This window comes from Phycodurus eques, chromosome 5 (genome assembly GCF_024500275.1).
Source record: "Phycodurus eques isolate BA_2022a chromosome 5, UOR_Pequ_1.1, whole genome shotgun sequence".
Classification (NCBI taxonomy): Eukaryota; Metazoa; Chordata; class Actinopteri; order Syngnathiformes; family Syngnathidae; genus Phycodurus; species Phycodurus eques.
The window spans coordinates 35,496-57,469 of record NC_084529.1 but is presented as its reverse complement, the minus strand read 5'-3'; the positions used below and the strand labels follow the sequence as shown (position 1 = coordinate 57,469).

Here is a 21,974-nt window from a genome sequence, read left to right as displayed (position 1 = left end):
CCTGCTTCAAGCTTTGCCACATATAGCATCCTCCTCTTTAAGCACTCTCAATTCTGGAAAATAATTGACTAAAATCACTGTCTGTTTCACTTCATTTTTCACTAAAACATCCTCCAGGAAAATATTAAGTACAATATTTTTCTGTTTTTACTGGCCATTTCTGCATTTGAAGTTCTGTGTTCATTCTGTGTTGTCAAATGACCCTTAACATCGCTCCGTCGCGTAATACATTTAACATTATCATCCTTAAAGTAATTAGATAATTAAATAACGGCGACTGCCCCCCACCCCCCGCCACGGCAACGGCCACCCCCCCAGGAAAAACTCATCGGATCTATACGATTCACGTAAATGGCCCATTTTCAGTTCAAAACGGCAAATTTCGCCGAAAGACGACTGATTTGCACGTATGATATTAGGTTGCTAGTTGAATTACATTAAGTTCTCTTAGCAAGGAGGGTCGCAAATAGTTACAGCCTCCTCCTCTCGACCTAATACAATACCAAATTATTCGAATCTATGTGGCTGAACAATTCTGTACAATACTGCATAAATACAGAGTAGTCGTCTTCTTCGACTACAGTAAATCCGATTTTCAGGCTCAAACAAACGACACACTTACCCTACGGAAAAGAGAGGTGAGCAATGGACTGGCTTTTGCAAAGGTCCACTTGTTCTGTAGAGCAATTGCATCTGACACTAAAGAAACAGTTATTAGTACTCACATTTTAGATGTAACCAAACTGTACTTTTTGAGATGGAGTGACATATGCGTTAATTTAAAAGCAATATTAATTCCAAATAATGAGCATATATTTACCTGCAAGTCGAGGCTTGTAAGTGAGAGTCTGCGTGAGTGTGTGGGTGAAAAAGCGCTGAAGGGCGTCTGGAGAAGCTGAAACTTCACACAATGAGGTATCAAATAGCTGACACCTACATCAAATACAGCACACAACCACAGTGTGAGAAAACAGCTACATTCGTCATTACACCATTAAAAGAATGTTGGGCAGTTTAATTACTGCATTTCCTTGAATAGTAAATTTAAATAACACACGTAGTTGCAAATGATGAACTGCATACAGATAAGTAATAAGAATAGCTGTTTCAGAAACACCATTAAAAAAAAAATTAATTGTGTGGAAGCAAATAGTCAAAACGTACACGGGCCTGATTCTCTACCAGTAGATAGATAAATATATTTTTCTGTAATGAGAAAAATAAAAACAACGAACCATCGCTCAGTTGCAGATTCAGATAATGCCTGTGCTGAATTCATATCCACAGTGTCCAGAAGCCCTGAAGGGAAAAAGCACACATTAACACGTACACGCACACACATACACACAAACACAGTAAAACTGAAATGTCTGAGGAATTTTTATAAAAATGAAACAGATTCAGGTGTACATGAGTAAATCAAAGTGCCTCATTACACACTGCGCAGCTATAACATACTGTATCACAAGAACATTATCATTAACATTACCACTCCTGTCAAAAAACTATTTATTTATGAGTGATTTATGGTGCTCTTATGGTCATTGATAAAACAAGTATCATGTCTTAGATGGATAAGTTAATCAGGTTTACATTTTTGTTGTTCTTTTTAATGATGGATTTTACAGCTGGATTGTATTTATGTCAATCATAGTAGGAAGAAGATTTTGTCTCCATGTCATTGGCTCGATTAAAGGAATATACATCATGGTTAATGTTTAACATTTTAATGTTCAAGTTTTTTTATCAACATAAATTGTATTCATAATTCATAACTGCATAACAATAAACTTAAGATGCATTTAATTAAATTATCTTGAATTCCATAGATTTACATTTTTAATTACACAAATGGAAACTTTATCAAGTTGAAGGACTTACCAACAAATGTTCCTAGGTATTGCAAGAATGAAAGAATACCAATAGCATTAGCACAAAGAATACTTCTATTAACACAAAATATAAGGCATAATAAATCACAACATAAAAGAAGCTATTACAACCCATGGGGCCCAGCCAGGCACAGTCAAAAAGGTAAAGTGAATCCCAATTCCCATGGGCTCACCACCTGTGGGAGGGGCCAAGGGGGTCTGGTGCTGTGTGACAAGGGTGGTGGCCGATCCCCGGCTACAGAAGCTGGCTCTAGGGATGTGGAACGTCACCTCTCTGGGAGGGAAAGAGACTGAGCTGGTGTGTGAGGTTGAGAAATTCCGACTGGACAAAGTCGAGCTCACCTCAACACACAGCTCAGGTTCCGGTACTAGTCCTCTCGAGAGGGGTTGGACTCTTTTCCAGTCTGGAGATGCCCACGGTGAGTGGCGTCGAGCGGGTGTGGGCATACTGATTGCCCCCCAGCTGTACCTGACCTGTATGTTAGCATTGTCCCCTGTAGACAAGAGGGTAGGTAGCCTCCCTCTGCCTCTGAGAGGGGGCATGGGTCCTGAATGTTATTTGTGCCTATGCACCTGACAGCTGCTCAGAGTACCCAACCTTTTTAAGAGTCCTTGGAGGGAGTGCCGGAGAGTGATCCTGCTGAGGACTCCCTCGTTCTGCTGGGGGACTTTAACGCTCATGTGGGCAATGACAGTGAGACCTGGAAGAGCCTGATTGGGACGAACTGCCCCAATAACTGAGTTTTGTTGTATTACCTCTCTGTATGTGTTACTACGGCGTTAGTGTGTGAGTATTCGTTATTTAAAGGTAAACCTATCCTGTGATCAAATGCTAATATTAGCTAGCCTGGCAATAGGGTCTTCCATTGACTGTTAGCATTAAACTAGCAATTTCTGAAACAATGTGTCTTGTATTTCAATAAAATTTTTACTGTGCGCTTAGTTTTACGGTAAAATCCAACTGGGTTGTCCGTCTACTTTTCTCTTCGGCTTGTCCCGTTAGGGGTCGCCACAGCGAGTCATCCTTTTCCATGTAAGCCTATCTCCTCCATCATCCTCTCTAACACCAACTGGCCTCATGTCTTCCTTCACTACATCTATCAACCTTCTCTTTGGTCTTCCTCGAGCTCTCTTGCCTGTCATCTCCATCCTCATCACCCTTCTACCAATATATTCACTCTCTCTCCTCTGAATGTGTCCAAACCATCAAAGTCTACTCTCTCTGACTGTCTCCAAAACATCTAACCTTGGCTGTGACTTCTGATTAGCTCATTTCTAATCCTATCCAACCTGGTCACTCCTAGAGAGAACCTCTATCTTCATTTCCGCGACCTCCAGTTCTGCTCCGTTGTCTCTTCCGTGCCACGGTCTCTAATCCGTACATCAAGGCTGGCCTCACCACTGTCTGAGAAACTTTGCCCCTCATCCTAGCAGAGACTCTTCTGTCACATAACACACCTGACACCTTCCTCCACCGGTTCCAACCTGCTTGGATCAGTTTCTTCACTTCCTTACTATACTCACTATGGCTGTGGACTGTTGACCCAAAGTATTTAAAGTCCTCCACCCTCGCAATCTCTTCTCCCTGTAGCCTCACTCTTCCTCCTCCACCCCTCTAATTCATGCACATATATTCTGTCTTACTTCAGCTAATCGACTTTCCTTTCCAGTGCATGCCTCCACCTTTATAACTGTTCCTCCACCTGCTCCCCAATTTCACTGGAGATCACAATGTCATCTGCGAACATCATAGTCCATGGGGATTCCAGTCTAACCTCATCTGTAAGCCTACCAATCATCACTGCAAACAGGAAGGGACTCAGGGCTGATCCCTGATGCAGTCCCACCTCCACCTTAAATTCATGTCAAACCTACAGCACATCTCACCACTGTTATGCTGCCCTCAAACATGTCCTGTATTCCATTCATCCATTTCCTGCACTTCTTATCCTCAGTAGGGTCGCGGGCATGCTGGAGCTATCCTCGGGCGAGAGGCGGGGTACACCCTGAACTGGTCGCCAGCCAAGCGCAGGGCACATATAAACAAACAACCATTCGTCTACGCATTCACACCTGTGGGCAATTTAGAGTCTTCAATCAACCTCCCATGCATGTTTTTGGCATGTGGGAGGAAACCAGAGTACCCGGAGAAAACTCACACAGGCACAGGGAAAACATGCAAACTACACAGGCGGGGCTGGAATTTGAACCCCGGTCCTCAGAACAGTGAGGCAGACGTGCTAACCAGTCATCCACGGTGCCGCCATGTCCTGTATTATTCTAAAATAATTCTGTGCCACTCCAGACCTCCGCATGCAGTACTACAGATCCTCTCTGGGTACTCTGTAATAGGGCTTCTCTAGAGCTCAAAAGACAATGTAGCTCCTTCTGACCTTCTCTGTACTTTTCCATCAACACCCTCAAGGCAAATAATGCAACTGTGGTACTCTTTCTAGGTATGAAACCATACTGTTGCTCGCAAATACATCTGTCCTGAGTCTAGCCTCGACTACGCTTTCCCATAACTTCATTGTGTGGCTCATCAACTTTATTCCTCTATAGTTCGCACAGCTCTGCACATCACCCTTGTTCTTAAAAATAGGCACCAGCACAGTTTTCCTCCATTCTTTAGGCATTTTCTCATCCGCTAGAATTCGGTTGAACAAGCTGGTCAGAAATTCCACAGCCACCTCTCCTAGATGCTTCCATACCTCCACAGGACCAACCGCATTTCCATTTTTCATCCTCTTTAGTGCCTTTCTAACTTCCCCCTGACTCATCACTGCCACATCCTGGTCCACCACAATTGCCTCTTCTACTCTTCCTTCTCATTTTCCTCATTCATCAACTCCTCAAAGTATTCTTTCCATCTGTCCAGCACACTACTGGCACCCATCAACTCATTTCCATCTCTATCCTGAATCACATTAACCTGCTGCACATCCTTCCCATCTCTATCCCCCTGTCTGACCAACCTGAAGAGATCCTTTACTCCTTCTTTAGTGTCCAACCTGGCATACATGCCAGCCTATGCCTCTTGTTTGGCCTTTAACACCTGTACCTTTGCCCTAAGTTGCATTTCTGTGTATTCCTTTCTTCTCTCCTCAATCCTCTCAGTGTCCCTCTTCTTCTTAGCTAACCTCTTTCCTTTTATGATTTCCTGTACTTTTAGGTTCTACCACTAAGTCTCCTCTCCTTTCCTACCAGAAAATACACCAAGTACTCTCCTGCCTGTCTCTCTGATCACCTGATTGCCTGTAGTGGTCCAGTCTTCTGGAAGCTCCTCCTGTCCACCAAGAGCCTGTCTCACCTCTTCTCAAAAAGCCGCACAATACTCTTACTTAATACTCCTTTCTCAGCTTCCACCACATGGTTCTCTGCTCTGCCTTTGTCTTCTCTCTCGCTCTCATACAGTGGAGACGCTTTTTTTGCTCGATCTGCTTGCTTCGCCTCCGTTTACATTTTTTTCCTGCTAATAAGCTTGTTTTTCTTCTAAAAAATGAAGCAGTGACTCCTGGATATTTTTAAACCTGTGGGAGTGTAACTTTTTTGTAGATAGTCAGTTGTTGCCATATTCCAATATTTTCTGATAACTTCTCACCATTACGTGAACGTGGCCTGCTAATTAGCACAAACCTGCTATTAGCAACAAGACCAGCAATGAAGATTCCTCCCTTTTCCACTGAGGACTATCACGGACTGCTGCAGTGGATGTCCATCCTGGAAATGAAAATCCACCGTCTTGAAGTGTATGTGGATGTAAATGGACAGTCAGGGAATGAAACCACTCTACCTATGTCTCAAAATGTGTTCACCATTTTGAAACATCTTCTGTTTATAGACAGGCACTTAGCTCAACAAAGAGGACGGATGTGCACTGTGGAAAGGGTAATGGAGCAATCAGCAGTTCTCCCTGGAATTTACTGGGAGCAAAGCCCAAAGATATGGGACATCATCTAAAAGGGAGGATACAACACCAGCAGATTACAGAGGCCTGAAATCACTAAATGGTTTAGGTCCTGAATACATGAAAGAAATGCTAATGGCATATAAACCCAGTAGGGCTCTGAGATCTACAGACTCAGGTTAAATTGTGGAGCAGAGTCCAAAGCAAACATGGTGAAGCAGGATTCAGCTATTATGCTGCACACAAATAGAATAAGTTGCCAACAGAAGTGACGTCAGCCCCAAGTGTGAATGTTTTGAAATCCAGTTTAAAAATTATTTTTTTCCCCTCATGCTTTTTAGAGCATTTTAACTTTTAAATAGTTCTTGCACTGTACACTGTCTTAATTGCACTTTTATTTTATTTTTTTATTTTTGAAAATATTTATAAGCCGTTTTTTTTCTTTGTTTTTAAATACTTTTAATAATGTAAAGCAGTCATCCCCAACCACCGGTCCGCGGACCGGTACCGGGCTGTGAGGCATTTGTTACCGGGCCGCAGAGAAAGAATGATCAATTAATATAATTTCTGTTGTATGGCAATTCGCATGTCAATGTGTTTTATTTTGAAAATTGACCGGCTCTTCTCCGCCGCGCGTCTCAATTGACAAGTCGAGCCTGCACGGAACGCTTCCATTTCCGGTCCCAGCCGGCTCGAATGCTTCTGTTTCCGCTCCAAGCGGGCTGGCTAACGGCGGGAGAGCTCAAAGAACGAAATCAGTTCATTACATTTACTGAAAAGATTTTTTCTTTTGAACGAAACGTTCACAAACGAAATACTATATCAGGAGTCCTACTTAAAATACGGGTTTATCGCAACATTTAACTGTCACGCACCAAGTCCACTCTGACCTCTCTCGATGTGGAGGAGCACCGGCGCTACTCTGAGATCCTCCCGGATGACTGAGCTTCTCGCCCTCTCTCTAAGGGAGAGCCCGGACACCCTGCAGAGGAAACTCATTTCGGCCGCTCGTATCAGGGATCTTGTTCTTTCGGTCACGACCCACAGCTCGTGACCATAGGTGAGGGTAGGACTGTAGATCGACCGGTAAATCAAAAGCGTCGCCTTTTGGCTTAGCTCCTTCTTTACCACAACGGATCGATACAAAGTCCCCATCACTGCAGACGCTACACCGATCCGCCTGTTGATCTCCCGTTCCATTCTTCCCTCACTTGTGAACAAGACCCCCCTCATTCAGTCATGAGCACAGTATTCTGATTTATGATTAAATTACTTTTATTGGATTTATTAAATACGGAATACAAAAACATCCTTCAAAATAGCCTGTTACATGAGTGGTGCGGACGGCACATAAAATACAGTTTTTACGCACCAACGGGAGACTATGGCCCACTGAGTGGAAACTGACAAGGCTGAGAAACATTTGTTGGTAAAATTATTTCATTTTACTTTTCTTCCTGGAATTATTCATATAAGTAATACTGTACTGTCAAAAAAAGTTTAATAGTTGAGAAAAAAACTTAAAACATTAGCCATGATAATGTGTAAAGCTTCAATATGAACCGAAGACGGGGAGACAAAATGTTTTCATCATCTGACTAGGATTGACTTAAAAGACATACCAGCTGTGGACAAACACCTTTGAAAACAACAACAAAAACACAAACCTTAGTAACTCATGCAAGCTAAAACATAATACTTACAATACATTCCCGGTAGCAAGCCATTGCAGAGTCCAAAGTGTGAATTCACACAGACGATGCGCATTGCGCCATTAACATAATTAAACACGAGGCAATGTTAAGAGAAAAGGAACAATTTTCTTAAAGACAAAGTGGGATTGACAGTGAGTCATTGCAATTCCACTTCTACTATAAAAGTGGGCATTTCAGCATAAAAAAAGGAGATCTCTAAAGAGAAAATAGTCAGAGATGTGTGAATAATCACTCACAGAATAGCATGTCATCCAGGGCTGAGATGCAGAGCAGAATGCACCTCTTCTCCACTGCTTCTAGCTTCTGACTTGACTGGAAGCCCATACCAACCAACGCACCTAAGATAGCTAGAGGCTAGAGGCTTTTAACAAATGCACTGTAGTCAGAGTATAACAAATGGTTTAAAAGTAAAACTTTTGAGTCATTTTTTTGGGTGTTTTTCTAACATTAAAAAAACGCATAGTGTCCTTAATTTTCAAATGTAGACGTTAAAAAGGGAAGTTTGTCATTTACAAAAACAACAACAAAAAACAAAAAACTTTTTGTCGTGCAGTGGACCCCAGCATGCTCACGGTTCAGCACCCATGGATTCACCTATTCGTAGATTTTTTAAAGATTTTTTTCATTATTGGGGTCAGGGGGTACCAACCCCCCATTTTTTGTGAAAACCCAGTATATCCCTCCATATTCAAGAATTATTTGCCACTGTATTTGTTGAAACAAGCATTCTGACTTGGAGAACCTAAGGCGGCGGAAGAAAAAAAAACAATCTGTGTCAGAAGGCGTGACTTACTAGGTGTCAATCATTTGTTTCATCGTTTCAGGCAGACACATCGCAGGTACACCCTCACAGACTGCTTGCTACCTTGTGAACCCCAAAAATAACTATTTGTAATTGTTATCAGTTTTAAGTTTTGTGTGTGCCGGCGAGTGCATTGATGAATGATTGACACCTTATAAGTAAAAAACGATCAGCGTGGTAGGTTGATTGAAGACTCTAAATTGGTCATAGGTGTGAATGTGAGTGCGAATGGTTATTTGTTTATATGTCCCCCTGCGATTGGCTGGCGACCAGTTCAGGGTGTACCCCGCCTCTCGCCCGAAGATAGCCTCCAGCACGCTCGCGACCCTAGTGAGGAGAAGCGGTATAGAAAAATGGATGGATGGATAGTACAAGGAGTAACGATTCGATTATGACTCGTCAGTCATTTGTTACTGTCAACACGAATAACGAATCGGGATTTAGAGGACAAGTACGAGTCCTAGTACACACACACTGCCCGACTCAGCCCATGTTTACTGATGCTTTTTTTGGCTCATAATAGTTTCGCCAAACTTGGACGATACACGGCATCAAAACCTCTTCCGCTCAGCGGAATATCACATCTACAACCACCGGTTTGTGGTTTTACTATATGGATACAGTGGTTTCGGGATGTGGGAGGAAAAGCGGAGTACCCGGAGAAAACCCACGCAGGCACGGGGAGAACATGCAAACTCCACACAAGCAGGGCCGGGATTTTAAACCCGGTCCTCAGAACGGTGAGGCAGATGTGCGAACCAGTCGGCCACCTTGCCTAGCATATTCTGGATATCTTGATTTCAATGCTGTAACAACAGTATTCAATTAACTGATCAGCTACTAAATAGTATTGAAAAGTGGCATTAGCACATCCCTCTAAAACACACTGTAAGCAGGTGAGCGACCAGGGTGTCCTTACTTGACAATACGTTCCGTTGTGCTTGCATGGCTTCATTTTCTTCCAGAGGAGGTGTCCATTTACACAAAGCCTTCAGCTGTGGCACCAACCACGACCTCACACCTTCATCACTAAGACAAGCCAAAAGGTAAATAAAAACAGGACCTGAGAACAAGACTTGATCAGTTCGAGGCAAGACGCAAGACAGACAAAGTAAGGCAGAAACAAAGTCAAGAATTTTCTGATTGATACAACATGCTAGGGCTGCACAATATCGATATTGTTGTGATATTTAACAAGCCCGTAGATAAATTATACTTTTATTAGGAATGTAACGATATCTTTAGCTCGTGGTTCAGTTTTATCATGGTATTAATCTTATGGTACGATAATTATTGCAATATTATAGGAAAGCTCACGGTATTGCAGGAAGGTTCACGGTACAGGTGGGGCAAAGACGCGAAAGCAGGAGAAAAAAAACCCTTTTTTTTTTCTTGCTGGCCGAGTCCTCAGTCGGCTTTGGTAGTTTGTGCGTTTTCCCAGGGTTTTTTTGGGAAAAAGATATCTTCAAATCATACATTACTAATTATATGTACTTCTCTCCCCATCCATCCAATGTTTACATTCGTATACTGTACCTGCAAAACGCTATTACTGCTGCAGCAACAATCATGCTATGCTCACAGTAACCAAACTGTCCATTGAGAAATTGCCTGTTCACTAATTTAACAGTATTCACTGGTCACATTTTTTATTTAGAAGAGTAGAACCTTGATACTGCTTACTAACAATGATATCTTTGCTTGAGTCGCAGGAACACTCTTAAAGGCCTGGGAATCCTTAAGTTTCTTTTCCTCCACTTAGTGATATTGTACGATGATTTATTTTTGCGAGCAGCCTGTGTAATATGTTTTAATTTGAAATGTGGACATTTCATTTGAAGAGAGGGAAGTATGTCAGATTTATTTTTGCATTGATATCTGTATTTGTATGGAGCGGACCTATTTTACTCTTTCATTTTTGGGACGACCGTAACGGGGGCGCAGGGATATGTTGTTACAGGGGGTCCGAATCGTTATTTTCTCTCTGTGTGATGTTCTTTCACCCACAACTTTCAACTCAAAACACTCACTTGTACACCAACCAAACAGTGCTACTTTTACAAGATGCTTAAATAATTTTGCAGCTCATCTTTTCGAGGAGGACCGGCAGCGGCGGCCCACATAAGCTTCCCAGTGCCAACCGCTGCCAGCCTGGATGCGGCTTCGCGAAGCAGATGTTCACTTGCAGCCGATTCCGGCCCATGGGTCAGCCTTAGCTAGGACGGAGGCCGGCGCAAGCAACAAGACTCCTCTCGCCCAATCGATTGAGACGCTTCGCTCAGACCCGTGATGCGGCTACACCATAGCTTTGGGAGGATCTCGGGGCACCGAGCTGTAATGCTGCAGCATCTCTCCCAACGTAGTCTTTCAGTCACGTCGGCCAGTCAGTGTATTTTTTGTGACGTACCCACATGGTCACGTGGGTTACACGTCCAATCAGGTGCATTAATACGATTAAGAAGGAAGTGGCGCGCTGTAGCGGCATGGCGCCGCGTCGCCAGGCGACCACCTTGAGCTTTGCAATGCAACGCGGCACGGCATTGCATGGTCACGTCTTTGCAGCACATACACAATTGCAGTGAACCCTCGTTTATCGCGGGAGTTAGGTTCCAGGACTGGGCGCGATAAGCAAGTTTCCACCAAGTAGAGACACCACATTGATTTAAATATTTAACGTGTATTTTGACCTTTTAAAACCCGCTCTATCATATTATTCATAGGATAATCATATCATAGGATATCACATTATTGCACACTAATCATATTATTCATAGGATAATCATATCATAGGATATCACATTATTGCACACTACTTAGCAGTAACAATTAAAATTAAATTAAAAAAATAAAGATGGGTACTCTACTGTAAATAATGTCCATATATATATATATATAACTTAAAAAGCCCGCAAAGTCGTGAATCCGCGATAGTCGAACCGCGAAGTAGCGAGGGTTCACTGTAATGGGTTTATTGATGGCGCGCTGTGCCCTGGTAAATGCAGCGTGGGAAGGCTTTTACGGATGGATCCACGCACTGTGTGTGTCTTGTGCTCTGCCAAACTCCGGACACTGACTCACAGAACCACTGGTCTAAACTGTTGGAGTTGTAAATTCCGGCTCAAAGTCATCGAAAATATTGTAACCCATTTGGGGCCAAAATTCTGGGTCATGGGGTAGAGATAGGTGATTTTCCCATTTTGTGGTTGGAAGTGCTATCGAAGTGTCTGCAAATGAGTTTGTAGTGTTGGGAAATTATTTTGGGCTTCTTAATAATTATAATCTTATCACTTGAATGAGAAGTTTGAAGGTTTTTAGTAGTTATGTTGATTATTTATTTATAGATTGTAGCTGCTGATAGAGAAGGAACTGGTCCCTCCAATACAGTACTTTGAGGTAAGATTGGGAAAGTATAGAGAGCTTTAATGTATTTGGTAGTCCATTTTATGTAGACTGGTGTGATTTTGCATCGAAAGAGAATTAAGTTTGTATTATTTAGCATTTTCAACCAGGCTGTCACTCTCAATGACATTGTAATTGTCTTGTAGTAATTCTGTTTTGTTTTTTTTAATTAATGGAGGTAAGAATACACAAGGGATGAGTGTTTGCACTGCATCAGTTGTAATTTTAACGAAAGAGTTATTATGAATTCCCTTTTGAGTCCGTCCGTCCATCCATTTTCTGAGCCGCTTCTCCTCACTAGGGTCGCGGGCGTGCCGGAGCCTATCCCAGCTATCTTCGGGCGAGAGGCGGGGTACACCCTGAACTGGTTGCCAGCCAATCGCAGGGTACATACAAACAACCATTAGCACTCACATTCACACCTACGGGAAATTTAGAGTCTTCAATTAACCTACCATGAATGTTTTTGGGATGTGGGAGGAAACCGCAGTGGGGATTGAACCCCACTCCTCAGAACTGTGAGGCTGATGCTCTAACCAGTCGGCCAAGACAGCTAAGTCACATACAGAAAATACATTGCGAATGTAGCGTCATTAGTAATGTCGCTTTTGAGTTTATTGTGATGTTCGCTTTCTATATAGTTAAGCTGTAGCCTATAATCATTCATGTATTGCAGTAAGGCAAAGCAAAGTAAATTTATTTATGTAGTACATTTCACACATACGGTAACTCAATGTGCTTTACATGATTAAAAGCATTTTAATAAAAAAATAAAAAATAAAAAAAAAAATTAAAAAAAAAGCTGACAGTATTTGAACCCCTTAGCTGTGAATATCCTCGTCTGACATCTGGTTTACTAAACAGACATGAGGTCAACGTAATAAATAACTGGCGATAACATGACAACCGTCTTCTACAACAGCATAGAACACCCCCGAACCACAAGGCCAGTGCCAAAATGACAATGGACACAAAATGCTACAGTTCCTTTTAGAGGAATAAAAAAAAAAAAAAAAACGACATGAGACTGAGGCAAAACAGATTTTCTTACAGCTTTCCAGTTAAAATGTAGATAGGGTCGTTACATTTATTTATGTTCTGAAAGTTGTACTGTTTGTATTTCATATGTATCTATGTTCATGCTTGATACATTTCCTATATAAATATTTTAAATTAAAAAAAAAAAAAATCTGTTATACCTGAATGTAAATAATTACAACTACCATATTATATTGTAATATGGAAATTCTCCCAAATGTCAATAACTGTATATTCTGTAAATAAGAGTATGACTATTGCGCAGACATACATTCCAACGACGACGCTCAAAAGATAGACTCTGCGGCTTTAATTGAAACAACTACAACTGGAAAAGACATCTGAAAAATAAACAGGAAACAGACTGATATGATTTGACTGGTACAATGAGGGAAAGCAAATTCTAAAATATGACAGTCTCTGCTTAAAGTTAGCTAAACAAATATATTTGTATACTATCCTTGCAGTGTCTGGAATGGACCTGACAAGTGTGAATGCAAACAATAAAAATACAAATATTCCTTACCTTTCAAAAATATGTTTCAAGTCGAGGATATTGCAAAACTGAAGTAGGTACACCACATGCAGATTTGGTAGTTTCTGTCAACACACAACCCCCATCATTTTATTTACACTCAGTATTTTCATTAAGCTTTAACGCACAATATGAATACCAACATTTGAATTAATAAAGGAACGAACAATCCTTAAATTATATGCAGTGGTGCAAAGGATCATCTTTGATCCGTATGGATCACTACACGGTTCGGCACACACGTGGTCCGTGTGTAGTATCTACATTTGCAGATACACTCTTACATAAATAACATTACTTAACCATGACTAGTCCATAATGTTATTTTGAAAACTAAAATCTCGCCGCGTGAGTTGAGAAGTTGCGTGCCCATGAGCAGAGAAGTGTACCCTGCACGCGTAACCGTCTCAATTGTCGGGTGAAAAAAACAACAGTTTTGCATGTTCAGATGTAATCCATGCTTAATCCACACTCACTAGTCAAGTACAGGGGTACAAGGTAATCACTGCTAGCGTAGTGGAGGAGCAGAGAAGCTTGAAAGCCCACAATCCCGCGTTAGTCAGTCAGTCTCACATAAGACGAACGCTGCCAAACAATCATTGTGGCATCTAAGCAGCACCTTACTGCACAATCCAACCAGGTACCGGGGTGAATTAGAAAAACTATTGAGATGATTATTCCTGAAGACGAGGATATACTCAATTATGCAAAACACGTTATGAAATCCTGTCGCGCACCCACTTCAGTGCGACCATCGAGCTAAGTCTTTATGAGCAGGAAAAGACAAAATGTGGGAAATTCTAATTATCATCATTAATTATGCTCTGTTTTTACAAAAACATTCCCCTTACTAAACAATACCAGTTTTCCACAGAAATGTACAGTGTAAGGATCATGTGAAGCAGAAATAACATACTATAGTATGTTTTTGCTAAAGAGGAGGAGCACTTTCTCAGGCGAACGTCTGTGGCCACGTCGTGACCGGAACAGAAGATAGGACCCAAAATTGCACGACTCCAAAACAAATGGACAGTTTAAAAAAAGAGCGGTTTAATATACGGGCAGAGGTCAGTACACAGGCAGGCAATCCAAAAAAGGCAACAGTATCCAAAAACATGAGGCAAAAAGGCGAGGTCGATAATCGGAACAGGGTCTAGTCTTACTGTGAGTCTTTGACATGGAAACAAGGAATGCTGGAACGCGACGACAAGGTACAACGAACTGGCGATGCGAAAGAATGAGACACGAGGTTAAATGCAAGGGGTAATTAGGGTGAACGAGGCACAGGTGGTGAAGATGCTCTCAGGAGCAGGTGTGTATGAAACAGGGGGAAGACAAAAACCGGAACACACACCCATGACAGGCTAAGCTCTCAAACAAGAACGAGTGTGTGTTTGTGAGCGCCATTCAGTGGCTATTACTTTAGCCCTTGGCTAATACTAACCTGGCTACTGATCTGAAAAAATATACGAACCATGAGCTGATCTGAACAGTGATTTTTTTATTTTTTATTTTTAATCCGTTGCATCCCTAGTTATATGACAACTTAATTTAAGCCTCGGTGTCCCCTCGGAGGAGCTGGATGAAGTGGCTGGGGAGAGGGAAGTCTGGGCTTCCCTGTTAAAACTACTGCCCCCGTGACCTGACCTCAGATAAGTGGAAGAAAATGGATGGATGGATGGATGGCTAAAGTACCCATCTATATCTATCTGCCTTCCATTTATGTATTGTGAGCATGTGTAAACAGACAAGGAAGAAAATTTTTTTGATGAAAAACCTTCAGAAATTAAAGTTATTTAAACGAATCACATGCAGTCTACACTAAAATTTCAACACACCTGATACTTCCTGTACTCCTGCCAGAGTCCCTTAGGGCAGATGGCTCCATGAGCTAGCAGTTCTCTGACAGACTCCAGCAGGACACACAGCTGGACCTGTACACATCAGTGGACTTCAACAAAGGGGACAAACTCAGAGTGCACATAAAGAAATAACGTGCTAAATCTTCCAAGACAGTATGAAGAACCATATTATTGACACCACAGGTCGATAAACTAAAAATCACACGACACTCCATTATAGAAAAAAATTAAAGCTTTCTACACTTTCATTTACTATCTAGTCATGAAAGTGTACTATGATTTCTGAAAATGTTTACCATTTCTATTGTATTATCTGTCATTGGATTTTTATCTAAATTAAATGGAAACACCCTTGGAAGTAGAGTACGTTGATATCATAAAAAGCCTAGGTTCATATATCAAAAATAGTAGATGGTAAGTTGCAAATAAACCACAGTATGTCTTTGAAGGAGGAAGTAACACATCGGTATCTATTTCCATTTTCCAAGCCGCTAATCCTCACAAGGGTCGCGGGAGTGCTGGAGCCTATCCCAGCTATCTTCGGGCAGGAGGCGGGGTACACCCTGAACTGGTTGTCAGCCAATCGCAGGGCACCTTTAAACAAACAACCATTCGCACTCACATTCACACCTACGGGCAATTTAGGGTCTTCAATAAACCTATATTGTCCAATATGACAGGGGTACATATGATTGCATGTACAATTGTGCTCATAATTTTACATACCCTGGTAGAATTTGTGAAATATTGTTTTGTTTTTTTTAAATACAACTGATGACTGAACAACAACCATCATTATTTTTTTTCTAGTTAGGTTTTGTTCAATGATAATGTTTTTTCTTAAACGTTTAATTTGAATCCCATTAAAATAAAAGTAAATGTATTTCGCCTGGTCCTTCAGGTTTTCTTTAAAGTATTGTTCCTTGCCTGGGTAACCAAACATGAGCACAACTGTGTGTTTTATCATTTACTAAATAAAAGTAGGCCTGTGTCAAAATAAGAGCAAGTAAATAAAAAGTATTGGGTGTTTAAATAAAGTGCTTAACTTCAGAATAATTATTTGAAAAAAGCTAAAATACAGATAATACTGCATCTTTTGATCATATTGATAGAAGCAAAATCATGCATTGTAAAAATGCATTATACATAGGTTGAAGGGTTTTCCACAATTTTGAGGTCAACTTTGGGTGTGCACATTATACAAGAAATTATGGTAATAATACAGAAAGATACTAACTCTCTGAGAAGCCGTGAGAATATCCCTTGTCTTGTCCTCCTCAACTCCAGTAATCACCTTCAGTCTCTCCAGCACCGATTTCGCTGACAGTGTTGCTAATGGGACACCAAGCTGCCCAGCCTCATGTCTCAACCCACACACTGTGAACAGAAAACTCAATCACAAGAGCATCATACCATGATGTTTGGTTTACTCGCTGCTATTGTGCTTTTCGAAAAGCTCTTGTACGTGCTAAGTACTCAGCACATTTACAATGACACCATATTCAAAGTTATAAATTGTGGTGGTCTTGGTCCAAGGATGCTTTAACATCACAGGGTTGTGGAGTAACCAAGGATCAAAGGTGCAACTTTCTGGGGAAGAGCGCATACTGCCACAAACAAGCGCACCACAAACACAGATGCAAAAGAAATTAGTGATGCACCAAAATGAAAATTCTTGAAAACCGAAACTAAAAAGTCCAACGCCGAAAACCGAAAGTCGAAACCCTGGGGGAAATAAAAAAATAATAATAATCAATTCAACTTAATTTGTAAGCACTTTACACCAAAAACAAAACAAAAACAAAAAAATAAATAAAAAATACAAAATATAATAGCGCTTTACATTTTAAAATAGAAAAATCATTCCGGTCAATTATTAATTATAAAACTAGGCCAATTATTAGACAAATTAGGCTATGACTGCAGAGCTGCCAAACTATAGAAATTCACTTTCAGAACAATTTGTCTGAATTTCATATTCTTTAAGTTATGTCAAGAACATTACCGTTGGACAATTATTGCAGTATACCGTGGAAGAGGATAAAAACATTTCACTTCAATTTCACATCATAATCATTACTCTATAATCGTAATCGTTAATAAATTATGGCGTCAATATTTATTTAAATGCATTTATTGGAATGGTGAACGCTTTTGCAGCCAAATGTCTTTTCAACTCAGCATGAGACTGCACCGTTTTAGTGTTTTTTTTAACGTCACTATTAATCTATTGTTTTAACTTGCCTGATGTCTAATTGTTTTTATGTTTGGTTTTTACATCATGTACAGTACGTTGTGTGCAGCTGAGGTTCTTTTACAGTGCTCTACAAATAAAGTTGAGTTGAGCTCTCTTGCGTGCTATTTCTTTCCGTTTTTTATTTTATATTTCCTGTATCCACTATTGCTGCTGAAATGATGCAAAGGCTAACCCTTAATAAAGGTTATCTTATATTATAAAGATTTATTATATTAATGTACTTTTAAATTATAGGTTCATTTTCTCAAGTGACATACAAGCTGTGACGGACTAATACAGTATGTTTCCGGTCCCTGCATTGATGTAGCTGTCTCGCCTTATCCTATATTACAGTATTTTCCTCTATAAACGCGTACTAATTTGCGTGCCATTTTGCTCTTCAAAGTTGGCTAATCTCCGCTATAATGTGGTTCCAGCCTGATCAATGTGACAAGCCTGATCAGTGTGTGTTCTGTACCACCTAATCACTTATTATGGTGTTTTGCAACTTTATGTGATAGCTCAGCATGGTTTCCCGTCTTGTCTTACGCTCCGTACATTGTTATTACGAAATGTGTCTAAAAGTGTAATTTATTTGTTCTCATATAAGCAATGATTAGTGACTTATGCTGCGTTGACGACAACGGGCACAAGGCGCACGTTCACTTCTGCAGCTCGGCATCGTACTGTATTTAGCCGCGTTAGATGTAGCTCGTAGGTAGCTGGTGCAGCGCTAAATAGCATGCAACAAGCATTCCACCCCCGAACAGCGGAAAGCAGAGAGATTGGACGACAATAGGGACACTCTGTTCGGGCTAATAGCCGCTCGCATGATGATGGAAAAGCCACACGTGGCATGTTAGGCCTTTTCACACTGCAGTTGCTCAGTGACAAAGGCCCCCGTGTCAAAGCGCAAAGGCGACGGCAATGGGGGTGAAACCATCCTATATTTGGAAGTGGTGACCTAACAGCCTAGAAGGAAGTCGGGAGGCTTTCCCTGGTGAGTGGACCGCAACAAGACAACATGTAGTCGTCATTGCTGGAAAAGAAAGCCCTAACTTTGAGGAGGTGGTGACGCAGCAGCAAAAAGGGAATAGGAATATACCATACTAATTTCATAGCAGCATCTCTGAGTTAAACTCGTTTGTGAGTTTTCTCATTCCAGGAAGAGCGCTTCGATGAGGAGGAGGTGACACAGCAGCAAAACGGGAATAGGAATATACCATACCAATTTCATAGCAGCATCTCTGAGTTAAACTCGTTTGGGAGTTTTCTCATTCCAGGAAGAGCACTTCGAGGTGTATTAGAGGCTGAGCAGGGAGTTTGAAATCCTCCTGCAGAGACGTCTCTGTATATTATTTTTCTAGTGGTCCAAAGTTCGGGATATTGGGACACCTCAATAATTATGCCTTCCTCCATGTCCCCCTTGACATTTACAGTACAATTCCACCCAAATAGCACTCGGAAATCACTCCACCAGTCTCTCTCCAACGAGAGGAGCTTTTTGACATCACCGCATCAAAGCTCCCAAATAGAAAATTTTTCGATCCGATGACGCAACACTGACCCTCAGGCAGCGCTGCTTTGACCCAACACTCAGCGTCACGTCAAAACACGTTGACACCCCCTCAGCACACACACAATGAATAGGAAAGGCGAGGGCGTCAAACATCTTGCCAAGTGCAGTGTGAAAGACCCTTTATGGCTGTAAAGTTATAGTGGTAGTTTTATTTCGGTGAAAAAAGTCTACCGGTCAGAAACTGAAAATGCGGCCAAAATTTCGGTGCATCACTAATAGAAATGCTTGGTATGTCTGGCATTTACTATCAAAGCTGAATCATACAACATATAAAAACATTTATAAAAAAACAAGAAACAGAAGTCTTACCCAAAAGTGAACCTGCAATACCTAAAGGGATGCCTTCAGAGGCCACCAGCCTTTGCTCATTTATGCCAGTGTTGAAAGGATTGCTTGGATTTGGATTCTAGAAAAACAGCAGCAACTACACTTACATGTCAAATGTCTTAAGTTGTTTCAAGCACTCAAGCAAATAAGAAACAGAAAAGATGACAACTTTCACAGGGCTTGAAAATAACTTTTGCACTGGTAACACTGGTTGATCGGACCAGCACATTTGGGCGCACCTTTTTTGTGAAGGTACAGGATGACCATGCATGCTGATGAATAATGTCTTAAATGGCATACCATAGTTTTATGAAGATTGACAGTGGAAATATATATAAAATATAAAATAAATATATGAATATCCATCCATCACTTTTCTTCCGCTTATCCGAGGTCGGGTCGCGGGGGCACTAGCTTTAAACAGGGTAGCCAAGACTTCCCTCTCCCCAGCCACTTCAAACAGCCGGGAGGCATCGTCTCTCCAGCGTCTCCTGGGTTGGCACCGGGGTCTCCTCCCCGTAGGACATCCCTGGAACACCTCACCAGGAAGGCGTCCAGGATGCATCCTAATCAGATGGCCGAGCCCCCTCATCTGGCTCCTCTCAATACAGAGGAGCAGCGGGGCTCTACTCTGAGCCCCTCTCGGATGACCGAGCTTCTCACCCTCTCTCTAAGGGAGAGCCCGGACACCCTGCGGAAGAAACTCATTTCGGACGGTGGTATCCGGGAACTTGTTCTTTCGGTCACGACCCACAGTTCGTGACCATAGGTGAGGGTAGGAACGTAGATCGACCGGTAATTTGAATGCTTCGCCTTTCGGCTTAGCTCCTTCACCTCAACGGACCAACACAAAGTCTGCATCACTGCAGACGCTGCATCGATCCACCTGTCGATCTCCCGTTCCATTCTTCCCTCACTCGTGAACAAGACCCCAAGATACTTGAACTCCTCCACTTGGGGCAGGATATCATCACCGACCCGGAGAGGGCAGTCCACCCTTTTGCGACTGCGGACCATAGTCTCAGATTTGGAGGAGCTAATTTTCATCCCCACCGCTTCACACTCTACTACGAACCGCTCCAGTGAAAGTTGGAGATCACGGCTAGATGAAGCCAACAGAATCACACAGTACGCAAAAAGCAGAGATGCAATACTGAGGTCACCAAACTGGACCCCCTCTACGCCTTGGCTCTACAGAGAAATTCTGTCCATAAAAGTCATGAATAGAATCTGTGACAAAGGGCAGTCTTGGCGGAGTCCAACCCTCACTGGAAACGAAGCAGACTTACTGCCGGCAATGCGAACCAAACTTATATACACACACACACACACGCATGTATACATGTATATATACACACAACCCTAATTCCAATGAAGATGGGACGTTGTGTTAAACAAATAAAAACAGAACACAATGATTTTCAAATCCTGTAAAACATATATTTAATTGAATACACTACAAAGACAAGATATTTAATGTTCAAACTGATAAATTGTTTTAGCAAAGAATCATTAACTTAGAATTTTATGGCTGAAACACGTTCCAAAAAAGCTGGGACAGGTGGCAAAAAAGAATGAGAAAGTTGAGGAATGCTCATCAAACACCTGTTTGGAACATCCCACAGGTGAACAGGCTAATTGTGGACAGGTGGGTGTCATGATTGGGTAGAAAAGGAGCTTCCCTGAATTGCTCAGTCATTCACAAGCAAAGATGGGGCGAGGTTCACCTCTTTGTGAACAAGTGCCTGAGAAAATAGTCGAACAGTTTAGGGACAATGTTCCTCAATGCACAATTACAAGGAATTTAGAGATTCCATCATCTACGGTCCATAAATCAGTAAATACAGTTCGGCGCTACATCCGTAAGTGCAACTTGAAACTCTACTATGCAAAGCAAAAGCCATTTATCAACAACACCCAGAAACGCCACTGGCTTCTCTGGGCCCGAGCTCATCTAAGATGGACTGATGCAAAGTGGAAATGTGTTCTGTGGTCCGACGAGTCCCCATTTCAAATTATTTTTGGAAATTGTGGACGTCGTGTCCTCCGGGCCAAAGAGGAAAAGACTGTTATGGACCCAAAGTTCAAAAGCCAGCATCTGTGATGGCATGGGTGGTATGGTAACTTACACATGTGTGAAGACACAATTAATGCTGAAAGGTACATACACGTTTTGGAGAAACATATGATGCCATCTAAGCAATGTCTTTTTCATGGATGCTTATTTCAGCAAGACAATGCCAAACCACATTCTGCACGTGTTACAACAGTGTGGCTTCGTAGTAAAAGACTGCCTGCAGTCCAGACATGTGTCCCATTGAAAATGTGTGGCGCATTATGAAGCGTAAAATACGACAACGGAGACCCCGGACTATTCAAGCAAGGATGGGAAAGAATTCCACCTACAAAGTTTCAACAATTAGTGTCCTCAGTTCCCAAATGTTTATTGACTGTTGTTAAAAGAAAGGGTGCTGTAACACAATGGTAAACATGACCCTGTCCCAGCTTTTTTGGAACATGTTGCAGCCATACAAGTCTAAGTTCATGATTATTTGCTAAAAACAATAAACTTGATCAGTTTGAACATTAAATATCTTGTCTTTGTACTGTATTCAAAGAAATATAGGTTGAACATGATTTGCAAATCATTGTATTCTGTTTTTATTTATGTTTAAAACAACA

The 21,974-nt window shown here is 41.6% G+C and overlaps 1 protein-coding gene across 9 annotated transcripts in view; it reads right to left on the bottom strand.

The window, feature by feature from the left end:
• The window catches only part of LOC133402600 (Fanconi anemia group A protein homolog), an 81,229-nt gene that overhangs the window by 55,165 nt on the left and 4,090 nt on the right, over window positions 1-21,974 (bottom strand). For 6 of the 9 annotated variants that reach the window (XM_061676510.1, XM_061676509.1, XM_061676508.1 and 3 more), the window contains 9 exons: window positions 19,275-19,371; window positions 16,388-16,527; window positions 15,127-15,222; window positions 13,280-13,353; window positions 9,236-9,345; window positions 7,751-7,861; window positions 1,236-1,299; window positions 821-933; window positions 623-699 (listed from right to left, as the gene is read on the bottom strand). In XM_061676510.1, the coding sequence (XP_061532494.1) occupies window positions 623-699; window positions 821-933; window positions 1,236-1,299; window positions 7,751-7,861; window positions 9,236-9,345; window positions 13,280-13,353; window positions 15,127-15,222; window positions 16,388-16,527; window positions 19,275-19,371 (882 nt within the window). Of the gene's footprint in view, window positions 1-622; window positions 700-820; window positions 934-1,235; window positions 1,300-7,750; window positions 7,876-9,235; window positions 9,346-13,279; window positions 13,354-15,126; window positions 15,223-16,387; window positions 16,528-19,274; window positions 19,372-21,974 lie in introns of those variants that run through there. The other 3 variants (XM_061676511.1, XM_061676515.1, XM_061676517.1) reach the window with 3 other exon arrangements.